This window comes from Falco cherrug, chromosome 13 (genome assembly GCF_023634085.1).
Source record: "Falco cherrug isolate bFalChe1 chromosome 13, bFalChe1.pri, whole genome shotgun sequence".
NCBI lineage: Eukaryota > Metazoa > Chordata > Aves > Falconiformes > Falconidae > Falco > Falco cherrug.
Window position 1 is genome coordinate 7,993,134 of NC_073709.1, and position 24,430 is coordinate 8,017,563.

At 38.7% G+C, this 24,430-nt stretch overlaps 1 protein-coding gene across 7 annotated transcripts in view; it reads left to right on the forward strand.

Moving 5' to 3' along the window:
• PLCB4 (phospholipase C beta 4) overlaps nucleotides 1–24,430 on the forward strand; it is a 208,918-nt gene that overhangs the window by 115,741 nt on the left and 68,747 nt on the right. For all 7 annotated transcript variants that reach the window (XM_055725825.1, XM_055725824.1, XM_055725827.1 and 4 more), the window contains 8 exons: nucleotides 3,582–3,662; nucleotides 3,966–4,025; nucleotides 5,236–5,379; nucleotides 13,905–13,984; nucleotides 14,526–14,579; nucleotides 19,985–20,066; nucleotides 21,165–21,265; nucleotides 21,856–21,913. In XM_055725825.1, the coding sequence (XP_055581800.1) occupies nucleotides 3,582–3,662; nucleotides 3,966–4,025; nucleotides 5,236–5,379; nucleotides 13,905–13,984; nucleotides 14,526–14,579; nucleotides 19,985–20,066; nucleotides 21,165–21,265; nucleotides 21,856–21,913 (660 nt within the window). The remainder of the gene's footprint in view (nucleotides 1–3,581; nucleotides 3,663–3,965; nucleotides 4,026–5,235; nucleotides 5,380–13,904; nucleotides 13,985–14,525; nucleotides 14,580–19,984; nucleotides 20,067–21,164; nucleotides 21,266–21,855; nucleotides 21,914–24,430) is intronic.

Here is a 24,430-nt window from a genome sequence, read left to right on the forward strand (position 1 = left end):
TCCAGATTTATTAAAGGAATGGAAACCAGGACATTTTAAACAGCCAAAATAAAGTGCTGAGACCTTTACCTTACACTCAGCGTTGATATGCCAATGAGAATAATGTTATAAAGGTGTATTTTTAATCTTGTTAGGACAGGAAATCTCTTAAATTTGAAGGTATCTCAGTAAATACCTTCAGGGATATTAGTATTTCCTCTTATCTTTTGAAATATGAGTAAAAGGTATTTGTTTTCATGAGGCCTGCCAAGATAGGGGTAGTTGTTTTACACTGTATTTTTAGTTTTGGGGACAGATAAACTAAGATGATACTAGTGGACACTGAATTCCTTAGAAAGGAGGTTCATAAAACTCTTTTTTTTCAGCAAAGATTGATCCAGAAACTCAGCGTGTAAGGATCCAAGTGAAGAGGGTATGGCCCCGTGGTTACTCTCTTGCACCTTAGATGAGCAACAGAGAATGTGCAGATACAGAAAAGAGTTTAAGTGCTTTACATTTTGGTGTGAGATCAAGAATGCTCAGTGAGGCACCTGGGTCCTTGGTGTAGTGATAGGGAGAATGAGACATCTCAAAAAGTAATACTTCTGCACGTGGGTTGGTGTACCCAGCAGGCACCTGTGCGAGACTAGGTAATGCTGGGCAGACGTGGGGTGAGATGGTAGCACTGTAGTCTTGCTCCTTACGGCTGCATTTGCTGCCTTCCAAAACCCTGTAGAAAGGGGGTCCTACTTGCCACCTGTGGAGCAAAATGTTTGTCCATCTATGTCACATTCTCTAGCTGCATTGCTTTCTGTGAGTTTTGCTACCGTTCAGTCCAGATTTGCTATGGTCCAGTTGGAATCCTGGTTTGTCTTCTTGAAGGCAACTGTTCTGAAACATTAAAGGGCTTTCACTTATGTAGCTAACTGTACATTTTATCTGCAATTTTACAGGAATCTTCAAGGGCTGTGAAAAAAACCCAGTGACTCAGAAGTTAAGATCTGTAGCCTATAAACAGCACTTGATGGTGTGGCTGTTTGATACCAGATGTATGATATGCATAAGCTATTATTTGTGTTGTGGTAGTAACTAGATAGCCTACCCTAGAGAGAGACCATTTTTTTTTTAGACATGCTATGCAAACATAGCAAGATCCAATCCCTATACTATAGGGCTTGCAATTTTCAAGAAAAATGTTTCAGATCTAGGCATCAGTTTTCATGGAAATGCTGCACTTAATTCTCTACCCTGACAGAAAGGTCATCTTGGGAAAAGAGAAATGGGAAGTGAACTATGGTTATGCAGCAGGTCAATGCAGGACTGGGGCTCAGAAATCCTGGTACAGGGTCTGGGTGACTGAACAGCTGTCATGTAGCATGAGAGGTCTTTTATGTGCCCACATTTCACTGAGTTGCTAGAAAAATCTGGGTCGTCGTTATGTGGAGCATTGTCTTGATTAATCTTTTGCTTATACAGGAATATCTTAACCAGAAGGATTACAAAATTACGGAAATATATTTTAGGCCAAGCATTATGCATGTTTTGACTGCTGAAAAAGTCTAGAACAGGGTTATCTCAATAATATGGGAAATAAAAGTCGGACATGATGAGGAATCTTCCTGGTCATGTTGCGTCTACGTGGTCTGATGGTAGGTGTGGGGGTTTTTACCGTACAAGATGACAAATTGCAGAAATGGTAATTTGATGAGTAGAGTCAGGGCTGGGGTGGAATATCAACTTGATTTGATGCAGGTGATGAAAAGGTACAGTTTACATAAACACCTTTGTGAAAACAACTTCTTTGGTATATCAAGAACTTTTTGATACATGGGGACAAAATAAATGACAAAATATTGCCTGCCTTTTATTGTGTGAGTAATCTTTCTGTGAAATGCAAGAGACACTCGTTTGGATTGATATCTAGCTGCATTTTTATATGAAACAGGACTCCACGGGCTGTAAAACCAGTAAATGTGATGTGTCTGGCAAGAAGTAGGTTTCATGAGGGACGAGTGCTAGGGTGAAGGCAGGAAAACAGAAGTTATGGTGAAAAAGGCTAGGTAGAGCAGTGCATGCTGAAAACTCATATGTAGTGGTATCAGCTTAGACTTAGCTATAGCAACTATATGCTTTCTGTCTGAGTTCCCGTGCCTGTAACATAAACATACTTGTTTGCTACTTGGATGGAAAACTGCAGTTTGTCAGTCCTTAAAACCTGTAAATCTTGTTAGAGGTTGTAAAATGGAGTCCAGAAGTGGTAGACACCATTCGATAATTAATGCAACCAGGGAAAAGGAGCAATTATCCCAAACACAGCATATCCCTCTTGGCTGTGCCCATCTAGGAGGGTTCAAGGACGTTACCCTGCTGTGGTTGCAGGAACTTGCTTGCCTTCATTCCCAGTGTCAAGTCAGGATAAGACCTGACTGGAATGTGACCATTCCTTAGCTCACCTGATACCCTTGATCCATGGCAGAGGCCAGAAAGGCACCTGTGGCTGCCTCCAGATGTCCTGCATCCCAGGTCAGGCTGGGGGGCTGCCTCAGAGTAACCCAGTGAGAACGAACTGTCCTGGATAGACTCTACTGACTTAGGTATGCCCCAGAGATTGAAAGCAATGGAGTTTGTGCCTGGGTTTGCTACCTAAATTCAAACTATTCTGTATGCAAGACTCTGAAAACAGCTGTGTATATTCATGTGCTTGCTGCCCTTGCTGTATGTACAGGAGATGACATGGCATTTCAGAAAGGTACCTCAGTCTTTAATATAGAGCAAAGTCCTGATGTCTGAAACAGTAAGCAGTGCTGTAGCCTGCACATGTGCTTTTTGGTTTTCAATTAAGAAAGTCAGGAAGTCCTGGATTCATTTTTTTCTTTAAGAATTGATTGATTCTGCACAGCGTTATCTTGCATTTTAGCTTAATTTATGGTGTGTTAATTGAGGCTGGAGGTGTGTGGAGGAAATTTCTTTTTTAATTCAGCTAATCTGATTTTTTGCCTTGTCTAGTCTCTTAGGTATGCAATTCTTTCTTAATTTCTCTACAAATCACTATCTGTCAATCTCTACTTGCCAGATACTCTTGCTACAAAATGCTTGCAGCATGCATACTGTCACAGTCTAACAGAAATATGCTTCCAAAATTCTGAATGTTAAAATGAACTGTGGTCTCATTTGATCCTGAAGGTAGTATTGGCAAATCGTGTATTTTTAGCCTTTATGTAGTTTGGAAGCATTTCATTTTCAGTGTGTTTTTTTGTTTTGTTTTGTTGGTGTGTTTTTTTAAGTTCCATTTCATTAGGGTTTTTGTTAGGTAAGAATCACTGCTTTTATTAAACACAACAAATCTTCATACTTGCAAAGAAGTAGGAAAATATTAATTAAGTGCCTCCCAGTGTCTCAAGTGGCAGCAAAAAGACAATTGTTAAAAATGATCATTTTTTAAAAGCCTGCCTCCCTCATTTCTGATTGCTTTGGGAATAACAAATTCTCCAGGAGAAGGTATTTGGGGAGAAAGGTAGCAGTCTTTTATTTCTGAACAATAAATAAATTTATGACATTTGTCAAACCGACTAAAATAATGGTCTGTATTTTCTTTTATATAGGAATCTTTTGTCTTTGAAAGCAACTGTCTCTTCCAAGTGGATGAATTTGGCTTTTTTCTGAGCTGGAAAAGTGAAGGAAAGGTATAGTACAGTTATGTCAGTAGTATATATTAGATATTCTTGCACTTGGTTTATATTCTGGCTAGTTTTTAAAAATCTAAAATACTGTGTTAATTTATTTACAAAGATAGCCTTAGTCCTATTATTTTAGAACTGACAGAAGTGAAGTATTTAAGAGGGAATTAACTGATATAAAAGGGAAATATACTGTTTAACGTTAATGTAAGTGTTTGCAAATAAGATTAATTGTTTGTTTTGCTGCAGTACCTAATGGAGCCATGTATCAACAGACCTTTGAACTTACACTTTTTTTTGCCATTTCAGGAAGGACAGGTATTAGAATGCTCCCTGATCAACAGTGTTCGTTTTGGAGCTGTACCAAAGGTACTCTATAGTTTACACTCTTTATTTAAACAAAGAATATTTAAACTGAAGGTGAAATGCAGGATGAAGTTCATTTGTTTAAAACATACCAGCAACACAGCTTTTATTTTGCAATCACAGTCTAAAACTGTAAGGTCTAAAGTCAAGTAATTTGGTGTGATTGCAGTGGGAAGGTTCTGTTATCTGGTCTTTCTGATGTAGTACAGTGCTCAGCTGTCAGGATGCAGTGAAAGATGAACAATAGACATTGAGAACATGTATCAGTTTTCACTTATTTTGTAGCAGTGGGTTGTTATGCTTAGTTTAGTCCATTTTCCATTATCATAAAACATAGTTTTGTTTGCATCCCTCTTTATACAGTTAGATGGTCAGAGAGGGCAGCTGGTCACTATCTGCCATTTTGAAGAATATCAGTAGTACTAGCTAGGAGTTCTGGATAAACCCAAAATTACGGAAATATTGTCAGTGGTATTCTTCAGAAGGAATATGTAGAATTTGCTGAAATGAGTTGTGGGCCTCCCTCCTCCAGGCCTTGGCCTTTACTTTGGAAGATTTGTTGTGAAGCAAGATATCTTTTGACATGTCTGCATTTCCACTTTCATGTGTTAAGTGTTTCTGTGTTGACTGTAGATAACTCTCTTGGGAATTCATAGACTAAAATGTTTCCCTATTAGAGAAGGGGCGTGAGAAGTAGTGGTACAGACAACCCCATGCTTCTTGTGCTGACAAATATACCAATGTGTGTCAGACTTCACCTCTGTCTTTACATAGGTAATTTACTCTTTATGCCCATTAAATATATAGCCCTTGACCTTCAGCAGAGATACCAGCTTGTACGTCATGTCTGGGAAACAGCCAAAAAGTCACACAGATCATAACTCTCAGTAACTATGGGCCTAGCTAGATTGGAATAATTTTTGTAGAGGTTAATACTGTTTCTCTATTTCCAGTCTAAATTTTTAATTTAACTTCCTAAAATGTATTTAGAATACTTCATTTATTCCTGAGTTCTCACAATTGTGTTCCTACTTGTTGCTACATAGTGTATTTAGGGTTTACACACAATAAATCTAAGTGAAAGCATCATTTAAGACGATTGGCAAAGGTTTAAAGGTGCTAATGTATATGGAGATAGAAACACATCTTTACCATAGTGCATTGCATAACAGAAGTATTGCAAATGTAATGAGTTATTTATTCTGTTCAACAGGATCCCAAAATACTAACTGCACTTGAGGCTGTTGGAAAATCAGAAAATGAGTTGGAAGGACGAATAGTTTGTGTTTGCAGTGGCACAGATCTGGTGAACATCAGCTTCACTTTCATGGTAGCGGAAAACACAGAAATAGCCAAGGTATTTCACAATTAAACAGTGCGTGGGAGTTAAAAAAAAAAAAAGCTTCTCAGCAGTACTCGATTGTTTTTCCTTAGTAAGTCAGCCTGCTTGGCTGACTCAAATACCTCCTTATATCTGCTGCCACACTTTACAAAAGGGCAGCAGACATCCATTTGAAGCATTGTGTAATGTGTCTGTGTGCCATGGTGAAAGGAAATAGTGACTTTATCAGTCTCTGTGTGCATGGTGATTTATCAAAAGTAGACACCGAGACCATTAAATATAGCACAGAGCATTCCCTCAGCTGTTCAGTGTCTCTGTGTGGGGCTTGCACAGCAGACCATGTGATGATTATGCAGTGGATCTGTAACACACAGGGATGCTGAAGGGAAGTGCAATTACTTTCATTTTCCTTGTGGGTGGAGCTCAGCCCTCCAAAATTTTGTTTGTTGATAACCTAATAGTATTGTGTGGTTAATATTATTTGAAAAGACAAAAGCAGGAAAGAAAATTGCTACAGTTAAGGGAATTTCAGCGTGCCCAGATTCTTTGCTGTTTCCTGTTGACATGGAACATTCTTAAGAAAACAATGGTGCTTTTTAACACGTCACCTTTCCTGAGAGCTTAAGATTGCAGTTCACAGTGTAAATTCTGTGGCTCCACCAAGGCCTGGTACTCAATCTATCTGCTGTAAACTGTTTGAGAAACTTGATCCCAAGTACTGATAGTATGCTATTAGCTTAGATCCAGAGATTCTACACGTTTTGCTTTTCTGATTGTATGTACTTGCAGTGTATTGTAATCTGTTTTGCCTGTGTGATAAACATGGAATAGTGATCGATTACAAACACCTGCTAAATCCCCTCCTTTAAATCTCCTCTTGAAGAAGTGAGTCTTTGCATGGCATTAAGTAGCCATACATCTACTAACTGCAGTTTAAAATAGGCCTTGATTTAATACATGTCCAAAAGTAAGCCCCCCTTGTGAAATGGCAAAGGTGAGAGCTTGGAGAAAAAGAGGCAATGATTGTAGCTGAAGCAGCCCATGTAAGTGCAAGGGATTTATCTGTATTGATTTCTGCTATCCACCCCTCCCCTCCCCACCCCCGTTTGCCCTGAGGAAGGCGAGCATTACTTGCTGTAGAACTTTTGTCCCTTCCTCAGATAAACCAAGGTCAGGATTGGTTGGCACCTGGTTGGGATACTTTCAAACAACAGAATTTAGTGACAGACCCAAATACAAAAGCCCAGAACCTTTCTACCCATAAGGAGAGCAAAAAGGTATTCTGCTTCCATAGGTAACAATTTACAATTGGAAAAGAAGTAATTGCTACTCACTGAAGGCTGGGTTATAATGGAACTGAGTAACCATGCCAAAGAAGATGAATGCAATTTCCTGACTTCTCCAGGCTACCCATGTAAGGAGTGGTATCAGTGGGAAGTAGATTATGCCAGGCCCCTCTAGGACAGGGTGGCAGAGTGTGGGTGCAGTCCCTCAGGGGTGCCACAACTGTGGCAGGTGGGCATGTGCAGAGCTACTGCCTGCCGTGGGCAGTGATGAACCCTCCCCTCCAGGCAGGGCTCATCGCAGGCTGTCTGCTGTGATCTGTCATCATCTCTGCACTTGGGCAGCTCCATATTCCTCTGCCTCTTGTGGTGATGTGCTCAGCAGGTCCAGCCAAGTCATCGCTGAGCTCCAAGTATAACTGTTCCAACAACAAGAGTATGTTTATTATCGCTCCACTTGTCTCCAAGCGCCAACTCTGGTATTTACATTCTATCTACTTAAATTTTATTGGTGTTTTCAGCTAGGTAATTGGGTTTTGTTTCCACTCTTAAAACAAAACAACCACAAAATAGGGTGTACTGTCTCTGATTGCAAGCAGCTGTCATGGTCCTCTCCTAAAGCAACTCCACTGTGGTAGTAGAGAGTGACTGTAAAAGGTGGAATTTTAAATTTCATGTTTGGAATCCTGATTAAGTCAGGTTATATAAATTACTGTGAGCTAAAATTAAAACATGCGCGCGCGCGCACACACACACACACATTAGATGTGTGATCCTATGTGTATATTTTTCTTTTTTACTTCCCAGATGGACATTCTGTAACCTAGTAATCTGATAATCTGTTTTCTTCAATCTAGGATATTTGAAAAGCCAGTGAGTATTTGGGAGTGAATTTTCTTAGTGCAGAAGTGGTGTAGCACTGATGTAAGGCCTTAGCTCGTGGTATGTAGGCTGCCTACCCAAAGCTGGTATAAGTCCAATAAAGCTGTTGTAGTTCAGCAGCCCAAAATCTGGACTTGTCTGCTTTGCTCATCCACTTTGGCAATGCATTAAGGAATTTAACTTAAAAGATGAATGTAAATCAAGTCAGCTCTTTTTACATTCTTTAATATTACTGCCTATCAGGGTTAAATTTGTCCTGACAGTTGTTCTTTCCCAAATCCAGCTGTGCTCTTGGGAAGGACCATCTCTCCACCTGATAGTTTTTGCCTTTCTGCCAGAAAGTACTGTTCCAACTGCCCTGCTGGCAGAGGACTTCATGTGAACACTCCTAACTCACTTCAAGGAAGGGCTATAGCATTAAGCTCATGTTGGCTGTTTAGTGGCAAGGCTCACAGCAGTGTTTAGGATAACCTGGGTCCAGGAAGTGCTGATGCACACCATTCCTCTGGCAGTAGGTAGGGATGGGAGCAGCCACAGGGGAGATGGGAGACAGGATGAGGAGGAGAGTGGAGTGACCTTTTACACTGCCATAGCTGGATTTGAAATAAGGTATTTTCTACAGCTGTGTTACTGAGACAATGAATCACATCTTGATGGATAACCTGTGAGGCACCAGAATGAATCGCATGTGCCAAAACGTTGTATTACTCATATGCTGACAAACAGCATGAAGGTGAAATGCAAGCTGTATCACACAGCTAGTAATGTTATGGTGTTGAAGAAGACTGCAGTAGAAAGCATTTCATTTTGACATTATTAAACTCAGTTTTTCAGTTGCAATAGTGTTTTTCATTTCAAAATTTCAATTTGGTTAAAATACACCACTGATGGAGCAATTTGTTGCTGTTTCTACAATATGGCTCTTTTTGACTTACAAAAAAGTTCTGTTTCAGATGACCCTAATTTTTTTACCATGAAACAAGATATTAAATATTTGCACAAATCACATTGCTAGGAGGGCAACTAGGAGGTAGCAGAAGTTTCCTGCAGGAATATCCCATAGTCACATTACAGAAAAGTTCTGTTTTCCCATAGGTTTGGTTTGTTTTGGTCATCCAAAGCAAAACTTTTTAAGAAACCTGCAGAACATGCTAGAACTCTAGAAGTCTGCTGCTGTTCTCTGTCCTGTTATGTTAATATATGGCTTATGTCTCATAGTCTATGTGATAAACATTTCTAAACTATGACTTGTCTTAAATATATGACCACTGCTTTCATGTTCAGGTAGCCCTATGCCAAGTATGTAATACCATGTTCTCTACAGAAATCTTCATATCCTACCCAGCTTGCAGTTAAGTGTATGTGATTTCAGTGTGCTTGCTTTTCTGCTTTTTCATGGGTTTTTTCACTATGCCACTGTGGAATTATCAGTAAATTGAAAACTTAATCCCTTCAGTTCTCCATAGCCAGGAGGTCAATTTCACTGTGTAAAGCTCCACTATGTTTGTCTCGGTTTGTATACAAAAGCAGCCAAAGTGAGTTTTCCAGCCACTTTCCGAGTAGAACCCTGTAATGGTGGAAAAGTCATTCTGGCATGGAAAGCTTTGCTGAAGAGTGATAGCTGTCTGCACACACCAGGCAACTCCCACTACAGAGTGTTTATGTGAGCCTCAGCTTTCCTGATAAAATACTTGAACGTTGGGATTCCCTTTTATCTTTGTAACAGAATTTTCACAGCAATATCCTGTAAACTTGTGCTGCAGTTGGTCAGTAGGGGATAGGTTTTATGCTGTCACTAGTCTGGTCTCCTTGCTCTTGCTGTCTTTCGTTAGAGGTAATTTTCATACAACAGAAATGGCTTCTGCGACATGTGCGTTAAGGGGGACATCTGCTGGTCACAGCACCGCTGGGTCAGGGCAGAGTACCAGGGAACCCTGCCAGGGCATGTTTGTCTTGGTAAGAGCTGAGAAATGTAGTTCTGTTCTCCACATATGTCCTGAACCTTCAAGCTACCAAGCCCTTGACTCTGACAGCTGCCCAGTGCTTGGATTAAGTAGTGTGCAACTGTGGAGAGACTGCACTGAAATAGCGAAGGTAAAATCTCAAGAGGTCTGGATGATAGTGACCTTATCTGTAAATAAGCCATGGATGAACTTGTCCAGAATTTCATGAGCTGTAGGTTACAGTGATTTTTAGCCTTTCATGATCTGTACCCTTTTTAACCCTCATAAATGAAACAGTGATGGCTAAAAGAGAGCTGAGAGACCAAACTTACCGGTGTGTCCTGCCACTGCTGCATGTGTTTCATTGATGAACCCTAGCTAAAACAAGGTCTCTGAATGCCTCAGAAGCATTTCAGTACTACAGCAAAAGCTAAGAGTACTTCTTCCATCAGTTTTTCTTGTACCTTCTCCTTATAGAGATATTTGACAATGTTGGGTCTTGTTAGAGGAAAAACAACACAATCAGCTTATTCCAGCCTGCAGTGTACTTAGATTTTGGCCTCTTGTGTCAGTCTAATGGTCTGTGTTTAAGGTGTACTACTCTTTATTATTGTTTCTCTATGATAAGATAGCAGGGCCCAGATACCTTTTTTATATGAATCTGGAATAATTCTTGGTATATGGAGAGCCATTCAGGAGTTATATTGACAGATTTAAAGGCACTGAACCCTATTTTGAAAATCAGAAACTATTTAGCACTAGCATCATTAAGAATCAAATCTATCCTGTATTTCTATCAAAAATATTTTGTAGCTCTAGTTTCTGTAAGACCCAAATGAAGTGTTTCCTATCTACGTCATTTCAGAATGTCATTTTGTTACAGGATATTTATTCTTTGGAGAGGCAGTGATTTGGATATGCTGAGCACAAAAGGAGAGAATTGAGGATCTTTATCCCTGTTTACTTACATTGGTTTCCAGGCCTTTCAGCTTCGTCTGTAAAATAAGTACTGTCATAGCATACAAGCAAGGCTGCTGCTGTATTCTTTATAGCATGTAGCTGAGAAAATTCTGAGCTGTTCTTACATCCCTTCCACAAGGTCATCAGACAAGTGTACATGAAATCTGGGAATGGTTTGTTGTCAGGAAAGCATATATTGCCAGCTTGACACTTGTCAGAGTGTTCATGCTCTGGATATTTTGTGAGTATCAATGCACTGGATCACAGTGCCTTGACAGTGATTATGAAGATAGTTGTCATAAAAAAATAATTTGGAGATTATTCTGGCTCAGAAGGACAAAGAGATTGAATGTATTGCATTGGTCCTGTATATTTAACTGTGGGTAAGGAATTTTTTTCATTTTATGACATTTTGCTTCTATATAGTGTGTTCACAGTCCAAAACCATAATTTTTTTCCCTCAACCCTCTTATTTGTAGTTAGTTTGGGCCAGCTGGTAATCATGGGGAATATCTGATGAAAAGCTTCAGAAACTACTTTAGCCCCAAACTGAAGTACAGGCGGCCAGATGCTGCACTGTAGTGCAGCTGTGTGGTGTGGAACAGGGGACATCATGCCAAAGTAAAGATGGTGGACATAGGTGGACAGAGACTCTTAGGTTACTCCCTTGCTTGATGCCAGCAGAGATGTGATGCTTTTGTGGCTTATCAGTGTTTGGCAGTAGTTCTGTGCTCTGTTCATGTAAGAGAATGCAGTTCCTGGTTTGACATCTCTATCAGGAAAGGGCATTATCATTGAAAAAAGATTAGAGAATCCTCTAAAGTGGGAGTCATCAGGATAACTCCTGCAAAGAAATTATTCGATAGGTGGTTAGTCTATTGAATCTCTCTATATTTGTTTTTCTCCTAGTAGTATTCCTTTTTGGCAGCTGTTCTTGATGTACAGAAGTAACTTCAGAACCAAGTGCTGGGTAACCTTCTAAATGTTAGATTTTGTTATATCTGGTGTAGATGTAATCCATTGCTTTCAAATCAGAATGTATCTCTGGTTTTTTTTCCTGTTGAAATGGTGATGTTGCCAGTACTGCACCAATGCCATTTCTTAGTGGAAAAAAAATGGGAGTTTTGAAGGACTGAAGTTTAATCACAGCATGCATTTTTCATAATTTAGTTTTGCAAGTTCTTTTGTTTGCAGTGCATATGCCATTATGCTGTGTGGGTCAGCGTTGAAAGGTGAAAGGCTGAGGAGCTGTTAAGGGACCACAGGCTAATCCAGGTCATACGAGGATAAATTTTTTTAATAGCTATGACAGTGTAAATACAGCAGTAATGTTACATTTTACTGTTTTAAAAAACACCCAACCAACAAACCGAAACAAGCCACACAAAAAAAGTAGGTAGTTGATGAGAGCTGAATTTTGACAGTTCTAGGAGGTTGAAATACATGTAAGGCATTTATCCTGAGATTATCATAAGCAGTATTGCAATGTCATCTTGAGTGAGGGAACATTTGTAGGAAAAGGTAAGTGTTCCCTGAGTCTGTCAGTGGCTTCCAGGTGTATCGGTTCTAATAAATAACATTATCTCTCCCCATGAACCTTGCTTTCTTAAAGTTCCTAGGCAGTACATCCATACTGTGACTGAGTCATCTTATTCATGCAGCTGGAAAAACAGAAGTAGGAGGGCAGACTGTTACTGGTTTATTCTCAAGCACAAAATAATTAAAAATAAATATATAGAAGAATTACAGATTTATATTTTTTAAAAAATAGTTAAATATCAGGAGTCCAGAGGATGGCCACAAAGATGATCAGAGCTGGAGCTTCTCCCCTATGAAGACAGGTTGAGAGAGTTGGGGTGTTTCAGCCTGGAGAAGGGTCCGGGGAGACCTTACAGCAGCTTCCAGTACCTGAAGGGACCCTCAGGAAAGCTGGAGAGGGACTTTTGACAAGGGGCATGTAGCGATAGGACAAGTGGTGACGGCTTTAAGCTGAACAAGTGTAGATTTAGATTAGATATTAGGAAGAAATTCTTTACTGTGAGGGTGGCGAGGCACTGGCACAGGTTGCCCAGAGAAGCTGTCGCTGCCTGTGGCAGGGGGACTCTAACTAGGTGATCTTTAAGGTCCCTTCCAACCCAAACCATTCTATGATTTGATTATTAATAAATGTCTTAATAAATGGTTACTTTTCCTAAAGCAAAATACATTTGAGGTCCATTTTTAAGACTGCCTGATTAACAATTTCTTGTTTTAAAAAGTTTGTGACATGCTTGTAATGAGTCGTGAGTACAAGGGTCTGCTGAAGTGTGTTTGTCTGCTGAATTGACACCTTAGACCTTGCTTTAGCCCAAAGGGATTTTCTACCTGAAGTTTACAACATGCCATTTTCCAAAGATGTTAATATTCCTCCTATATAAATGATGATTTTTTTAAATCTGTTTTGCAGATGTACAACACTCATTCATGAAAAGAAAAATATACTCATCTGCATCTATTTATAAGTGTCAAATTCTGGATCCTGCGCAAGTCAGTTCAAGCTACACACACAAATCTGGCCAGAAGCAAGAAGCTTCTTTATTCATAAGGTTAATGTTAAGCAGCGGACCAAATGCTGTCTCAGTTCCACCAGTGTATCTGTTAAGTAATCCTAGCATTACAATGGCGTATTTGAGATTGAACTTGGCTTGTAGTGCTGTCATTTTTTTTCTCTTCCTATAGCTTTATCCTGCCAGGATTCTTGCTGAAATCAGTGAGTGTTCATGTTAGGGCCTAATCCTTAAGCTTCTTCTATATGTTACTGCAAAGTCTAGGTGCAAACTATAATAGAAAAATAGATCCATAAAAAGGAATTACTTCAGTTCTGTAATGGTGCTTTTGGCTGAAAATCTTCCCAATGATTACTGGGATGTTTTGCTTTTTAAGGACGAAAGCAAGAAGGACTTGAATATGTAACGGGATGTTAGATGAGGTTGGTGTCACAGAACAGTTGTGCCTCCCTGTGGTTTGCTCAACCTTATTATTTTGTTTCATTCCTTTTAAAAAACTGGACCAGTTAAAGATGTCATCACATTGTATAATGTTGCTTAGTAATAGCTAATATTGCCAGCTGCAGCTGAAAGGGAGGCATATGTTTATACAGACTATAAATAGAAGGCTTACTAAATCAACCAATGGACCACTTGCCTTTGCTGGCAATAAACTTTTAATATCACCGCTGATGCTACAGGTAGTACTTGGAAGAATGGAAAACAATCACTTTGTTTAGTGGAGGATGAAATAGTAATGGGAAAAATGTGGCTGGACTTTTCTGTGGTCTTACAGGCTGTGAAGTCAGCAGGTTTTTTCCTCAACTCAGGTTATTAATGTTATCCACAGCTGCAAGGAAGAAGAGCCTTCCCCCAAGACAAACTTTTCTATTTTTCCCTCCTTAGTTTTTCCTAATTTGGTGTTTCTGTATTTTCATGTTTTTCAGCGATGGGTAGAAGGGCTTGGATCTATCATACATAACTTTAGAGCTAACAATGTCAGTCCAATGACATGTCTCAAGAAACAGTAAGTTACTTTTTCCTCTTTTTTTCCTTTATTTTACTGTCCTTTTTTCCTTCTTGGAATTAAAAAAAAAATTGTTTTTCATAGTTCAACATTTGCAATCATGAAACAGTGTAATAAAGAAAATAGTGTTAAATTAGTTTAGAGTTTTTCTTTCCTTTTGACCAGAAGAGGACTCGGGTTTGTATCTGGCACCTGCCCAGGAGAAATTACACGAGAATTTATAACTCTTCATTTGCTTTATTGATATTGTATGTTTTAATTATCATCTGGTTTGTTCTTTCATTGTTGCATATGCAGACAAAACCCCATGAGTCTGTCTTGTCTGCACACTTGCGTTAATTGATACACTGATTCTTTTGGGCTGCTTTTTGCTTTTACAGTTCAAGTGCTCTGTCTAAAAGGTTCCAGAAAAATGTTTTTATTACAGAACAATTATTTGTACTCATTTCACAGACATGGCAATAATCTTAAGCTAAATAGAAGTGTCTAGATCCCAATTTTAATAAATAGTATTTTAAAAATATTTCATTCTTAATTTCAGCTGGATGAAGCTGGCCTTTCTAACAAACACAAATGGGAAAATTCCAGTTCGGAGGTAAGCACAACTGGGAGTTCCAATTTTTATCAGGTACTGGTTGTATAATAATAATAAAATTATGTGGATTAATAATAAAATGTAATATAAATTTTATTACCAATACATACATAAAAAAATAAGTACAGAACTAGACATAGCTGAGTTCCTTACCTCCTTGGTAAACTAGGCAGGACTTCTTAATCAGCCTAGTAAGTTTTTCCTTAGTCCATTGTAATGAAGATAGGAGTGCTTGTAATTGTTTTCAAACTCACTTAGAGCTAAAAGCATCAGTTTTCTCAGCTTAAAACTCCTCAAACTCTGGGATGGGTTTTTCAGTTGTAAAACTTCATAAAATACTTACCAAAAGAACCATAAGAGCTTGCAGGCCAGCTAAGTAGAGGACAAAAAGGTACATTTTAAAATGTAGTTCTTTGTAAAAGAGACAGATATAGCTCTGCCAAAAATACTTCTGCTTTTATAGGAATCCCCAGAATAATATTTGGCTTTTTCCACACAGTAAATGAATCATTGTGTGTGTTATTGTCAGTAACAGAAAAGCTAGATTGGTGTGGTTTTTTCTGCACAGCTGTTAACTATTACAGGTTAACTGATTTTCAGTCCTGTCTGGCTAGGCAGTAAATCTCCCCCGCTCCTGCTCTAGAAATTAATTTTTGGTAATACATTGAGCCTCTTTCCTTTTTATGCAGTATTTGAAAACCACACTTTTGGGGCATGCTGTTTTTTCATAAATAGAAGGTAGCAAGAAGAAGGACTTTGTAAGATAAGCCTCAGAGAACATATTTTTTTTCCGATGGTGAAAGGGAGGATTTTGCATCTATAGAATCTGCAAAAAGACAAAGAGCCTGCCATGCTGCCTCCCAGGTTTCCTTAGTTTCATGACTCGAGTGACACCTCGACAGTGTTAAGGCTGTTTCAGTGTATTAATCTTTCAGCTTTCACATGGCCAAGCCCCTGCTTATTTCTCAAACTTGAACTAAACTGCCATAAGGCACCTTCTGTGCCCAAATCCCAAGGGTAATGATGAGGGCACAATACTACAGGGGCAAATTAATTTTCAAGACTCTAGAGCTTTATGCCCGTGCTTGAACATAGAGCTTTATTCCTCAGTATGAATTTATAGCGTGCTAGCTTGTCTGAAACTGCTTCTGCCTTGAAGTATTTTATCTCGCATTTAGTGAGGCATAAATTCTGTCCGTTGTGCTACAGCACACTCATTTGCGTATGCAGATAAGCCCGCATATTGCTGAAGAGAGTCCATTCCACTGCTTCCAGTGTATTAAATCTTCAAATTCAGATTTGCGCTATTTCCAGGTTGACATAAATTGGTCTCTAGCAGCTAAATTTATTGCAAAAGTGGTTTGCTTACTAAATTGTAAGGGATCTAATCTTCCATGCTGTGCTGAATCTTCTTTACATCTGAATGCTCAAAGGAATGCTGTGTTGGTGTGGGTGAAATGTAGCAACTTTTTGGGGGTCATTCGGGAAGCTGAAAGGATGTATCACGTGGTAGGAGAGTTGTCAGTGACAGGCTGGAGGAAAGTTGTAGAGGAGGAAGGTGAATGAAGGGGGGGGCGGGGGGAAAATCAGTCTGCTCTGTAGATCTGCATTGGAAAAGAGGGTGAATCAGAGCCCTGAAGGAGGATGGCAAGATCATGAGATTAGCCTGACCTAGCAACAGCTACTTACCATGAAGTGGGAAATGGCCTTCAGGTGTCTCAGCACTGGGCAGCCTGGGATGTGGGGGACTTCATTGCTTTCCTCCTCCTCCCATGAACCCATAGCGTAGAGAAGGACTGCGGAGAGACAAAAGAGGAAACAAGGTAGATGCGTAAGGAGAAGGCTATGTGGGTGAGGAAGGCAAGCCAGGAAGCACTGGCCAATATGGGCAGAACGGCTGTGCTATGCAAGGTACAGCACGTTTCACATTGTTTGCCCAAGCCTCCTCCCAGGAACTCTTAGCACTGGTTTAAACCACTGTTGTTTCCCCGTCAGCTGACCTCCAGATTGCTGTGGTCAGCCTTTCTCATATACCTGGTTTTCAAACACAGTGTTACCTAGTCAGCCCTACATTGTCAAACCTCCACCTCCTCCTGCTGCTCAGGGACTCCTGTAGCAATAGCTGTAGCTCTGGGGATGCAGATTGGAAGGTAATTCTCTCAGAATACCCAGCAGATCTGTTAAGTTGCAGGAATGTGTATCACAGGATCACCTGTATTTCATTCTTACACAAAAGTGCAGTAAAACACTGAGGAAAAAAACATCTCACCTGGGAAATAAGAGCTCCTTGCATTTCTTTTTAGATTTAAGACAGGTTTTTACAGCTAGCACATGGCCATAGAGAATGATGAGCCTTGAGAAGGTGAAACTCCTTATGCTGTCGGTGGTAAATGGCATAAATAGTCCTGACTCCTTGCTTAGTACAGTTGGGGGTTGCACAGTCATGAAGATTCTTCTCAACTACTTTTGGATTTTAATGTACTCTAGGGCATATATCTATTACTATTAACCTACTATGTTTGGGAGAGAAGAAATTCTGGCAGTAGTGTGAAAACCGTAGGAGAGCAACCAGTTTTACCTTTGGGCTTTCATAAATTTTAGCGGTCTGAGTCTAGAAGTACATCTACAGACCTTACAAGGACAGGGCATTTGGTGAGATATCTTTTATTTTCAGATTTTAACACTTCTGTAAATGATGAATGAAAACGTCAGTGTTTGTTTAAAAACAAACAAACAAACAACCCCCCCCAAAAAACCCCACAAAAAAACCCCTACTTGATTTCTGCAGCTTTCTGTTGGCAGAAAATGGATTTTCTACATATGCATTGCACCTGTTCAGCTAGAGCCTGCTTAGAAATTAGCTTTGCTCAATCTATGCTTATCCCTTGTATAACTAAATTTCAAAGGATTTAAGTTGATTTGGCTTCTAACCATGAAAATATATAAAAAAAAGAAAAAGCTGAACTATGAAAAATGAGGCTTAAATCTGTTTTACAGTAGTTTAATTTGAAATTTCAATTTTTATTAAATATATTTTATATTGATTACTGCAGAGTGTCTGGAAGAAATCTTTTTTGATACTTAGATGATGGTTGGAAATCATGGTTTTAGGTTATTTCTTGTGCAGTTTAGGCAGTGGTACTTCCAGTTCTAGTGAAACAGATACATTTAGTGGAGTCATGATAAAAGATTGATTTGAACAGTTTGTGTTGGCTTGATTTTTGAAGTAATGGTTGGAAAGTGGTGAAGGTCTGAAGTAACCAAGTAATTTAATCCCTCAATAAGTACAATAGATTCATACCCTTCAGTCCCAGATTTGGGAAATATTTTAAATATTTATGAGGAAGTACATTCACATGTCACCATAAAAAGCCCCAAACCACTGTAGAGCATAAGGAGTAAACACCTGTAGGTGTTTGTCAGCCAGTAACTTGCCTGCATCTGAAGCAGCCAATTTTCTTCCAAGGCATGCAAGGTGAATGTAAATCTGCTAGAATTAAGTCTTTTCTGATAAAGGGAAAAGTCACTTTATTTACAATGTCCTTAGCAAAATGAAAGCGTTATGCAGTATTTTTACAATCTTTTTTGATTCATGCTATCTTTTCTAGACTGCTGCTCTCATTACAAATTACTGCTATGTTTGCCGTCATCTTTGGTGAAATAAAAAACAGTTTGGCATCAAAAATGAGTTCCCTGCAGTGACAGAGTCTTGGCTCACAGTTTCTGATTAATTACTTATGCCAGTATTACACATTTTATATGACACTTATTACTGGGGACCCGTTCATTAGAATTGATGTGGAATTTTTTTACAGAGCTGGAGATAGGTTGTAAATAGTAGGGCTAACATTACAGGTTGTAAATTGTAGAGCTAACATTACTCTGTGTCTAGAATTAGTAGAAAAATAGACGTCTGAAATTTTTTTAAGAAACAAGTGCCTAAAGTTAAACTCAGTCTGTATTTTAGTGAAAACATCTCAGTACTTATCAGCTTTGGAAAATCAAATAATTTATTTAGTGCCTAAATAGGGATATAGAAATCTAACTGTTGTAAGAACCCAGTAAAAAAAAAAGGGGGGGGAGGAGGTGAAGCCAAGATTTGTTAAAATTTCATTTTATCATTTAGATATTTCACTTCCTGATCTTGATTTTACTAATATGAAAATATTTACATAGATGGTTTAGAGTGTTTTGGAGAGAAAACCAGCTGTGAATTGCTATGGCAACAAATAACAGCAACAGTTTGTTTCACATCTTTGACCATGTGAAATTATTTAGTATGCATGAGATTAACAAAAAGTCTCAGCAAATGGTTGTCTCACTTGATGGTAAAGAGCAACATATTCTTACTGGGCCACTATAGAGTCTTTCCAGATGTCCAGCTTTTGTTAGCATTAGTAATAGGTACTGGATACAGACTGCAATTTTTCTCTCCAGATTGAGACACCCAAATCAAGAGGGGTTGTGGGACATGTTATTTTAGTTTAAGCAGAAAGGAGGAGAGTTGTTAAGTTTGGATCCATTTCTCCAGAGTTAGAAATCATCCAAACTCCTCTCAAATGGAAATGGAAATAGACCAAATGCTTTCATGTTAATCACACCAAATAGATAAGCTATAATTGGATTTATTTAATTTCAAGTAAAACCAGTTTGTCAGTCATATGCATGGTGAAAATCACCCCTGTTTTGTGGAAGAAAGAGGATGTTAATCAGTTTGGTGGAAATATTTTGGTTGCAACTGAGACCTACCTAAACAAGTTGTGCATATCATGTCTATCTATCTAGAACAGGGATATTTATAATGGCTTGAATGAGAGAGCATTCAAGGTGGAGAATGAACACTGCAGCTGGTGATGGGGCAGGGAATGAGATTTGGCATGCATCTGGGGGGGCTCCTGCTAGCAGCGGCTGCTTGAAAAGGAAAGAAGGAAGCTGCCATTGGGAATGGTTCATGCCTGTCTTATGGGTGACCTAGGAGACAGGTTAATGCTTGGAAGGGAAGGGAAGTCCCCACCACCAGGAATGGCTGGAGACACGAGTCTCCTCACTTGTAGAATCTGCTGCTTTTTAAATACAGTCATTTATCTATGCAGAGAGTTTAAAAGAGCCAACAGAATAATGCTTTGCATGGCTGTGTATTCCAGTATATTGGGGAAAAAAAACCCTCTTTTTGTTCTTTTTGCAGTTCATTATTTTGATGTATTTCCTAATACGTAGCTTGCAGGCAGAGCAGTGCTGCTCTGTGAAGCTTAGAGCACTTTTTCAACTGCAGTTACTTGGAGGCTGCTTACATTCATCAGTTGAAGCCAGAGGAAAATGTTGACAGTAAAAGCAAGAGAGAGAAACGACTGTTTAAAAAGTGACTAACATGTCTTTTTTTTTTTTCTCCACTTTTTTTGTTTTAGCATTACCAGAACCTTTGCATCAGGTAAAACAGAAAAAGTGATCTTTCAGGCACTTAAGGAATTAGGTCTTCCCAGTGGAAAGGTATTTAGTGGTTTTGAACAACTTCTATGTATACTAATGAATTGATGAATCATTCACATTTGTAGCTGTGATCTAAGTCATTTGCATCACATAAAAACATGCCTATTGTTCATGAATAACTTATTAATCACTGAAGGTTGTTTACTAAAACCAAAATGTAATTAAATCTCTATGACAGTGGTCCTGAAACCTCTTAAATGAGACTTCCCTTCTTCTCTGTATTAGGCTACCTTTTGTTCATTTATATGAAGTACATGAGCACAGAACATGCACGTAACACTTTTTTTTGTTGCATGCTGTCCTCTCAGTTGCCGTTTTTGGACTCCTCCTGGTCTTTGCTCCCTTCCATTGGAGAACCACTGCCCCATTCACAGTGGGAGCCACTGCCAGCAGCCCCGGAGAGGTGACAGCTGGTTACAGTCGCAGCTGCTTTTTTCAGCTTTACTCCCTGTGCAGTCTCCCTTCTCGATTTTGGAGGCTCCAGGCCTTGGTGCTTGGCCCTTGATGAGGGGTAGCCCTGCAGGCTCAGCAGCTTGCTTTCTCCAGCCAGGGAGAGGGGGCTGTAGAAAGATACAAATTCTCAGCTGGAGCAGTACCTGGCACCTGAGATGAAATTTTTCTTCAGTGTTGCACTTCCCATTTTGTTCAGAGGAGGACCTGATACTGAATGTGTTAGCCCTGTGTTCCCTCCCTCACGGAAGTTCTACATGCCCCTGTATGAAAACTGCTTTGCTTTTTAAAACCATTGCACCAAGCCTGGGACTTTTTCTCCATGTTCCTTGGCTTCAATATAAATATCCTGAAGTTTGTACAGGATTTTGGACTTTTGTGGTTTCTTTTAAGCTTCAGAACTAAAATAAAGACTCTTTTCCAGTTCTGTAGAATGAATGTTACTCTAGGGTCAGAATATAAGCATGTTGAACAGATCTATGATAAAGATGAATAAGAACTTTTTTTCAGAAAATACAAAAGAAACTAGATAAACGTATACTAGGTAAAGAGCTAAAACAGTTCTCGGTTGTTTTTTCTGATGCTCTTGGGAAGAAAGCACGTAAGCTCTCCTTTGCTGGATAAATGTACCTTTGCATTTTGTTGCAGAATGATGAAATTGAGCCTGCAGCATTTACTTACGAGAAATTTTATGAGCTCACCCAAAAGATATGTCCCCGAACTGACATAGAGGACCTCTTTAAGAAGATGTAAGTTCGAATGTAATATAATCTTGCTTTAAACTCATTTTGCTTTATTTTTAGTCCATATCTAATAGTTTCAGAAAATTGTAAAGATTATCTAACCTTGATTCCTAGTAGATTCAAGTCTATGTTTTTCCCCTTCCTTTCCTATCAGATTGTTAATGTAAAAGTTCATTCTGTATTTTAAAGCAACTTTTACATGGGTTAGAGGAAGCACCTGGAACTTTTTATTTGCATTGGCTTTACTAACTACTGTAATTTTAACTTGCTCCTTTAGGTGATTAACATAGTATGGGAACTAATGAAATAAGAAAATTGAAATTTTAAAAGTTTCTTCACTCAATTTATTCTCAGCTGGAGGACTTACATGTTGTTTTATGAAGTAAAGTTTGTTAAATTGTAGGAAGTATGGGAGATATACTGTGCTAAGCATAGACAGTTAGTATGCTTTCTGTGACTGTTCATTTTGAGATTATAGAGCTACTTCAGGTAGAAAAGTAGGTGGTTTTAAAAGTATCAACAATGTCAACATGTAAATCATACCTACTGTAGCATCGTATATGAAAACTTACATTCTCTAATAAATTTCTTTTCAGCAATGGAGACAAAACTGATTATTTAACGGTAGACCAATTAGTGAGCTTTCTAAATGAAGTAAGCTTTTTCATACATTAACTACCATACAAGTCTGTCTGCAGTGGCTTGCTTCTTCCAATCTTTCCATTGCATGAATCATGCCATTATTTGCTATGCTATTGATCTGCTGATCTTTCCATTATGGTAACATCCAGGTGCAAAAATCAGCTCCAACCTTGTATGTTGTGCTTTCTACATGTTGGCTTTGCAGATTGCATCTGTTGATTACTTGCTGTTGTGTTATGTTGTGTGTTATGTGTGTTTTATACATTTTTATACTGTTACATTCAGTGCAGTTTCAACTAAAATACACCCAGTATTTTATTATAAGCAATTACTTTACCTGTAGGCCACAGCTAAACAACACCTGCTAATCTGTTTGAATAATAGAAAAAATGAAGTCGGATTTTATAAACAGTAGTTTGATTCTTTTCAACAGTATTATTTCAATCTATTACAAATATAAGAGCTAAGAGGGTATTTTAAGAGTTTGTATATGATTTTTAAAATCCTATGTGTGTAGAATAAGAGGAAATATTGCTGTATACAGTTGTTGGCAAGAGTCTTTAGTGTTTCTTAAAAACATCATGACTGTGTGAAGTAGTTCAATAAACAGTGCAGGGTTGGGTTTTTTTCTATTCCTAAAGCACAGTAAGGTATAGAAGACTGACTCATTTGGAATTGCAACAATAAATGCACTATGTAGATTTGACAATAACTTGGAAAAAAAATGGAAATATAACATGGATAGCTGCTTTATCACTCTGCATGATCTTTTAGGGACCAGGTGCGTTACCAAAAATCTCTCCATCTAAAATTATTTTACTACTTATAAATCCATTTTACGTATTGTTATATTTATTTGATACTGCTGTATGAAGATTCAAGCAGTAAGTTCCCTATATATCAAATTTAGAATACAATTTTCTTTTTTCAGTAGGGAATGTATGCCTTGCTTTTCACCAAACCTGAATTACATGTAGAAAGAGTAATCAAAAAGAAAAGATAGTGAGAAGATTAATAGCTTCAGGACTAATGGTTACATACTTGGGCCCTTAGTTTGTATCCACACAGCACTCTCTATTAGCAAATTGGAGTACATGCTTAATCTTACTACCGTGAAATGTTCTTTTTTCACAGCTATTTACAAAGTTCAATGTCTAAATGCTTGCAGAACTGGAGTCATAGCTAAAGCATGTAATTTTTGCTTCTGCATTGAAGGAGAAAGGATAATGGGATTTAAATTATAAACTATCCCCTTAAAATACCTCAGCCCCCTAATTCACCTGTAGTGATAGATACACTTCATTGTTTGAAGCACCCAGCCCTGTCCCCCACCTTGAACCATATTAGCTTCTGAATATTTTTCTTAGTGCCAATCCTCATTTTTCAGTAGATTACTATTATCATTATTTGAAAATTGGTCTCTATTGTTTTAGCCGTTCTTTTTACACAATCGGTGTTAGGGACAGTATTGGAGAAAGATGCATCTTGTTGACTACATTGCTACTGACAACACATTTTGTGATTCAAAATCTTGTAGTTGGCCCTTCAGTTGGTGGCCAGTGCTGGGAAAAATTAGTCAAGTGGTTTTATAGAGTAGGCATTAATTCTGATGACTGAAACTAATGCCTTTGGTTCTTTGCTGGAGGTCTTTTGGTCTCCAAATAGTTTAAAGTTTTGGTAATGATTTGAAGGATGCTAAATGACCCAGAATTTCCCTCCTGAAGTGATCATTGCTGTCCCTTTGACAGCTTGCCAACACTGCAATTAGCAGTGGTGGTTAATGCTGGAAAACTTCAAAGGATTATTATCATTATATAGGAGAGGGGAGTTACTTGGCAAAGCAGTTATATTCATGAGAGTCTTTAACTTGAATTATTTTGAATTCAGCAACTTCCTAAGCATGCTGCAGAAGCTCTAAGTATTATGGGTTTGTAAGGGAGCATGAGGATATGTTACTGGGTATGAGGGGAGGGTGAGCCACTTTCCTGGAGTTTTTCCAATTTGACTTTTAAATGCTGCTGGCTGACAGCTGATTTAACTGTGCATCAGTATTAAAGCTTCTGGGAAGTTTTTAGAAATGTAATTATTTTCAGGCACCAAGTATTTTGTCTAGGTCGTCTTCTTTTTAACATCCAATTTGAAAAAAAAATGTAGAAAAGGAACCAAAATCATTACTGTTAAGACTTGCTCTTGCTTTGCTGTAATAAATTAATAAGCCAAGTAACTCAAAATGGAAATACAGTAGTCTGACCAGGATTCATCCTTTCTTCTGGGAAGGAGGTATGAGGAGATCCTTTTCCATCCCCCTCTCTCGCACTTCCCCTCCTCTTACCCACTTCCTTGCTTTCCCTCCTTCCCTTGTTCTTTGGTTTTCATCTCCATGAAAGGACACCCTTCTTACTACTGCACAGAACAATTTCAAGAGGCGCATTTGGCCCTGGCACATTAAGAACTGCTGTGCATCTCTGTATCCACTCAAAGAGGAGACTAGAGGCCAGGCTGGGAAGGCTAAATGATCTTTCTCTCTTT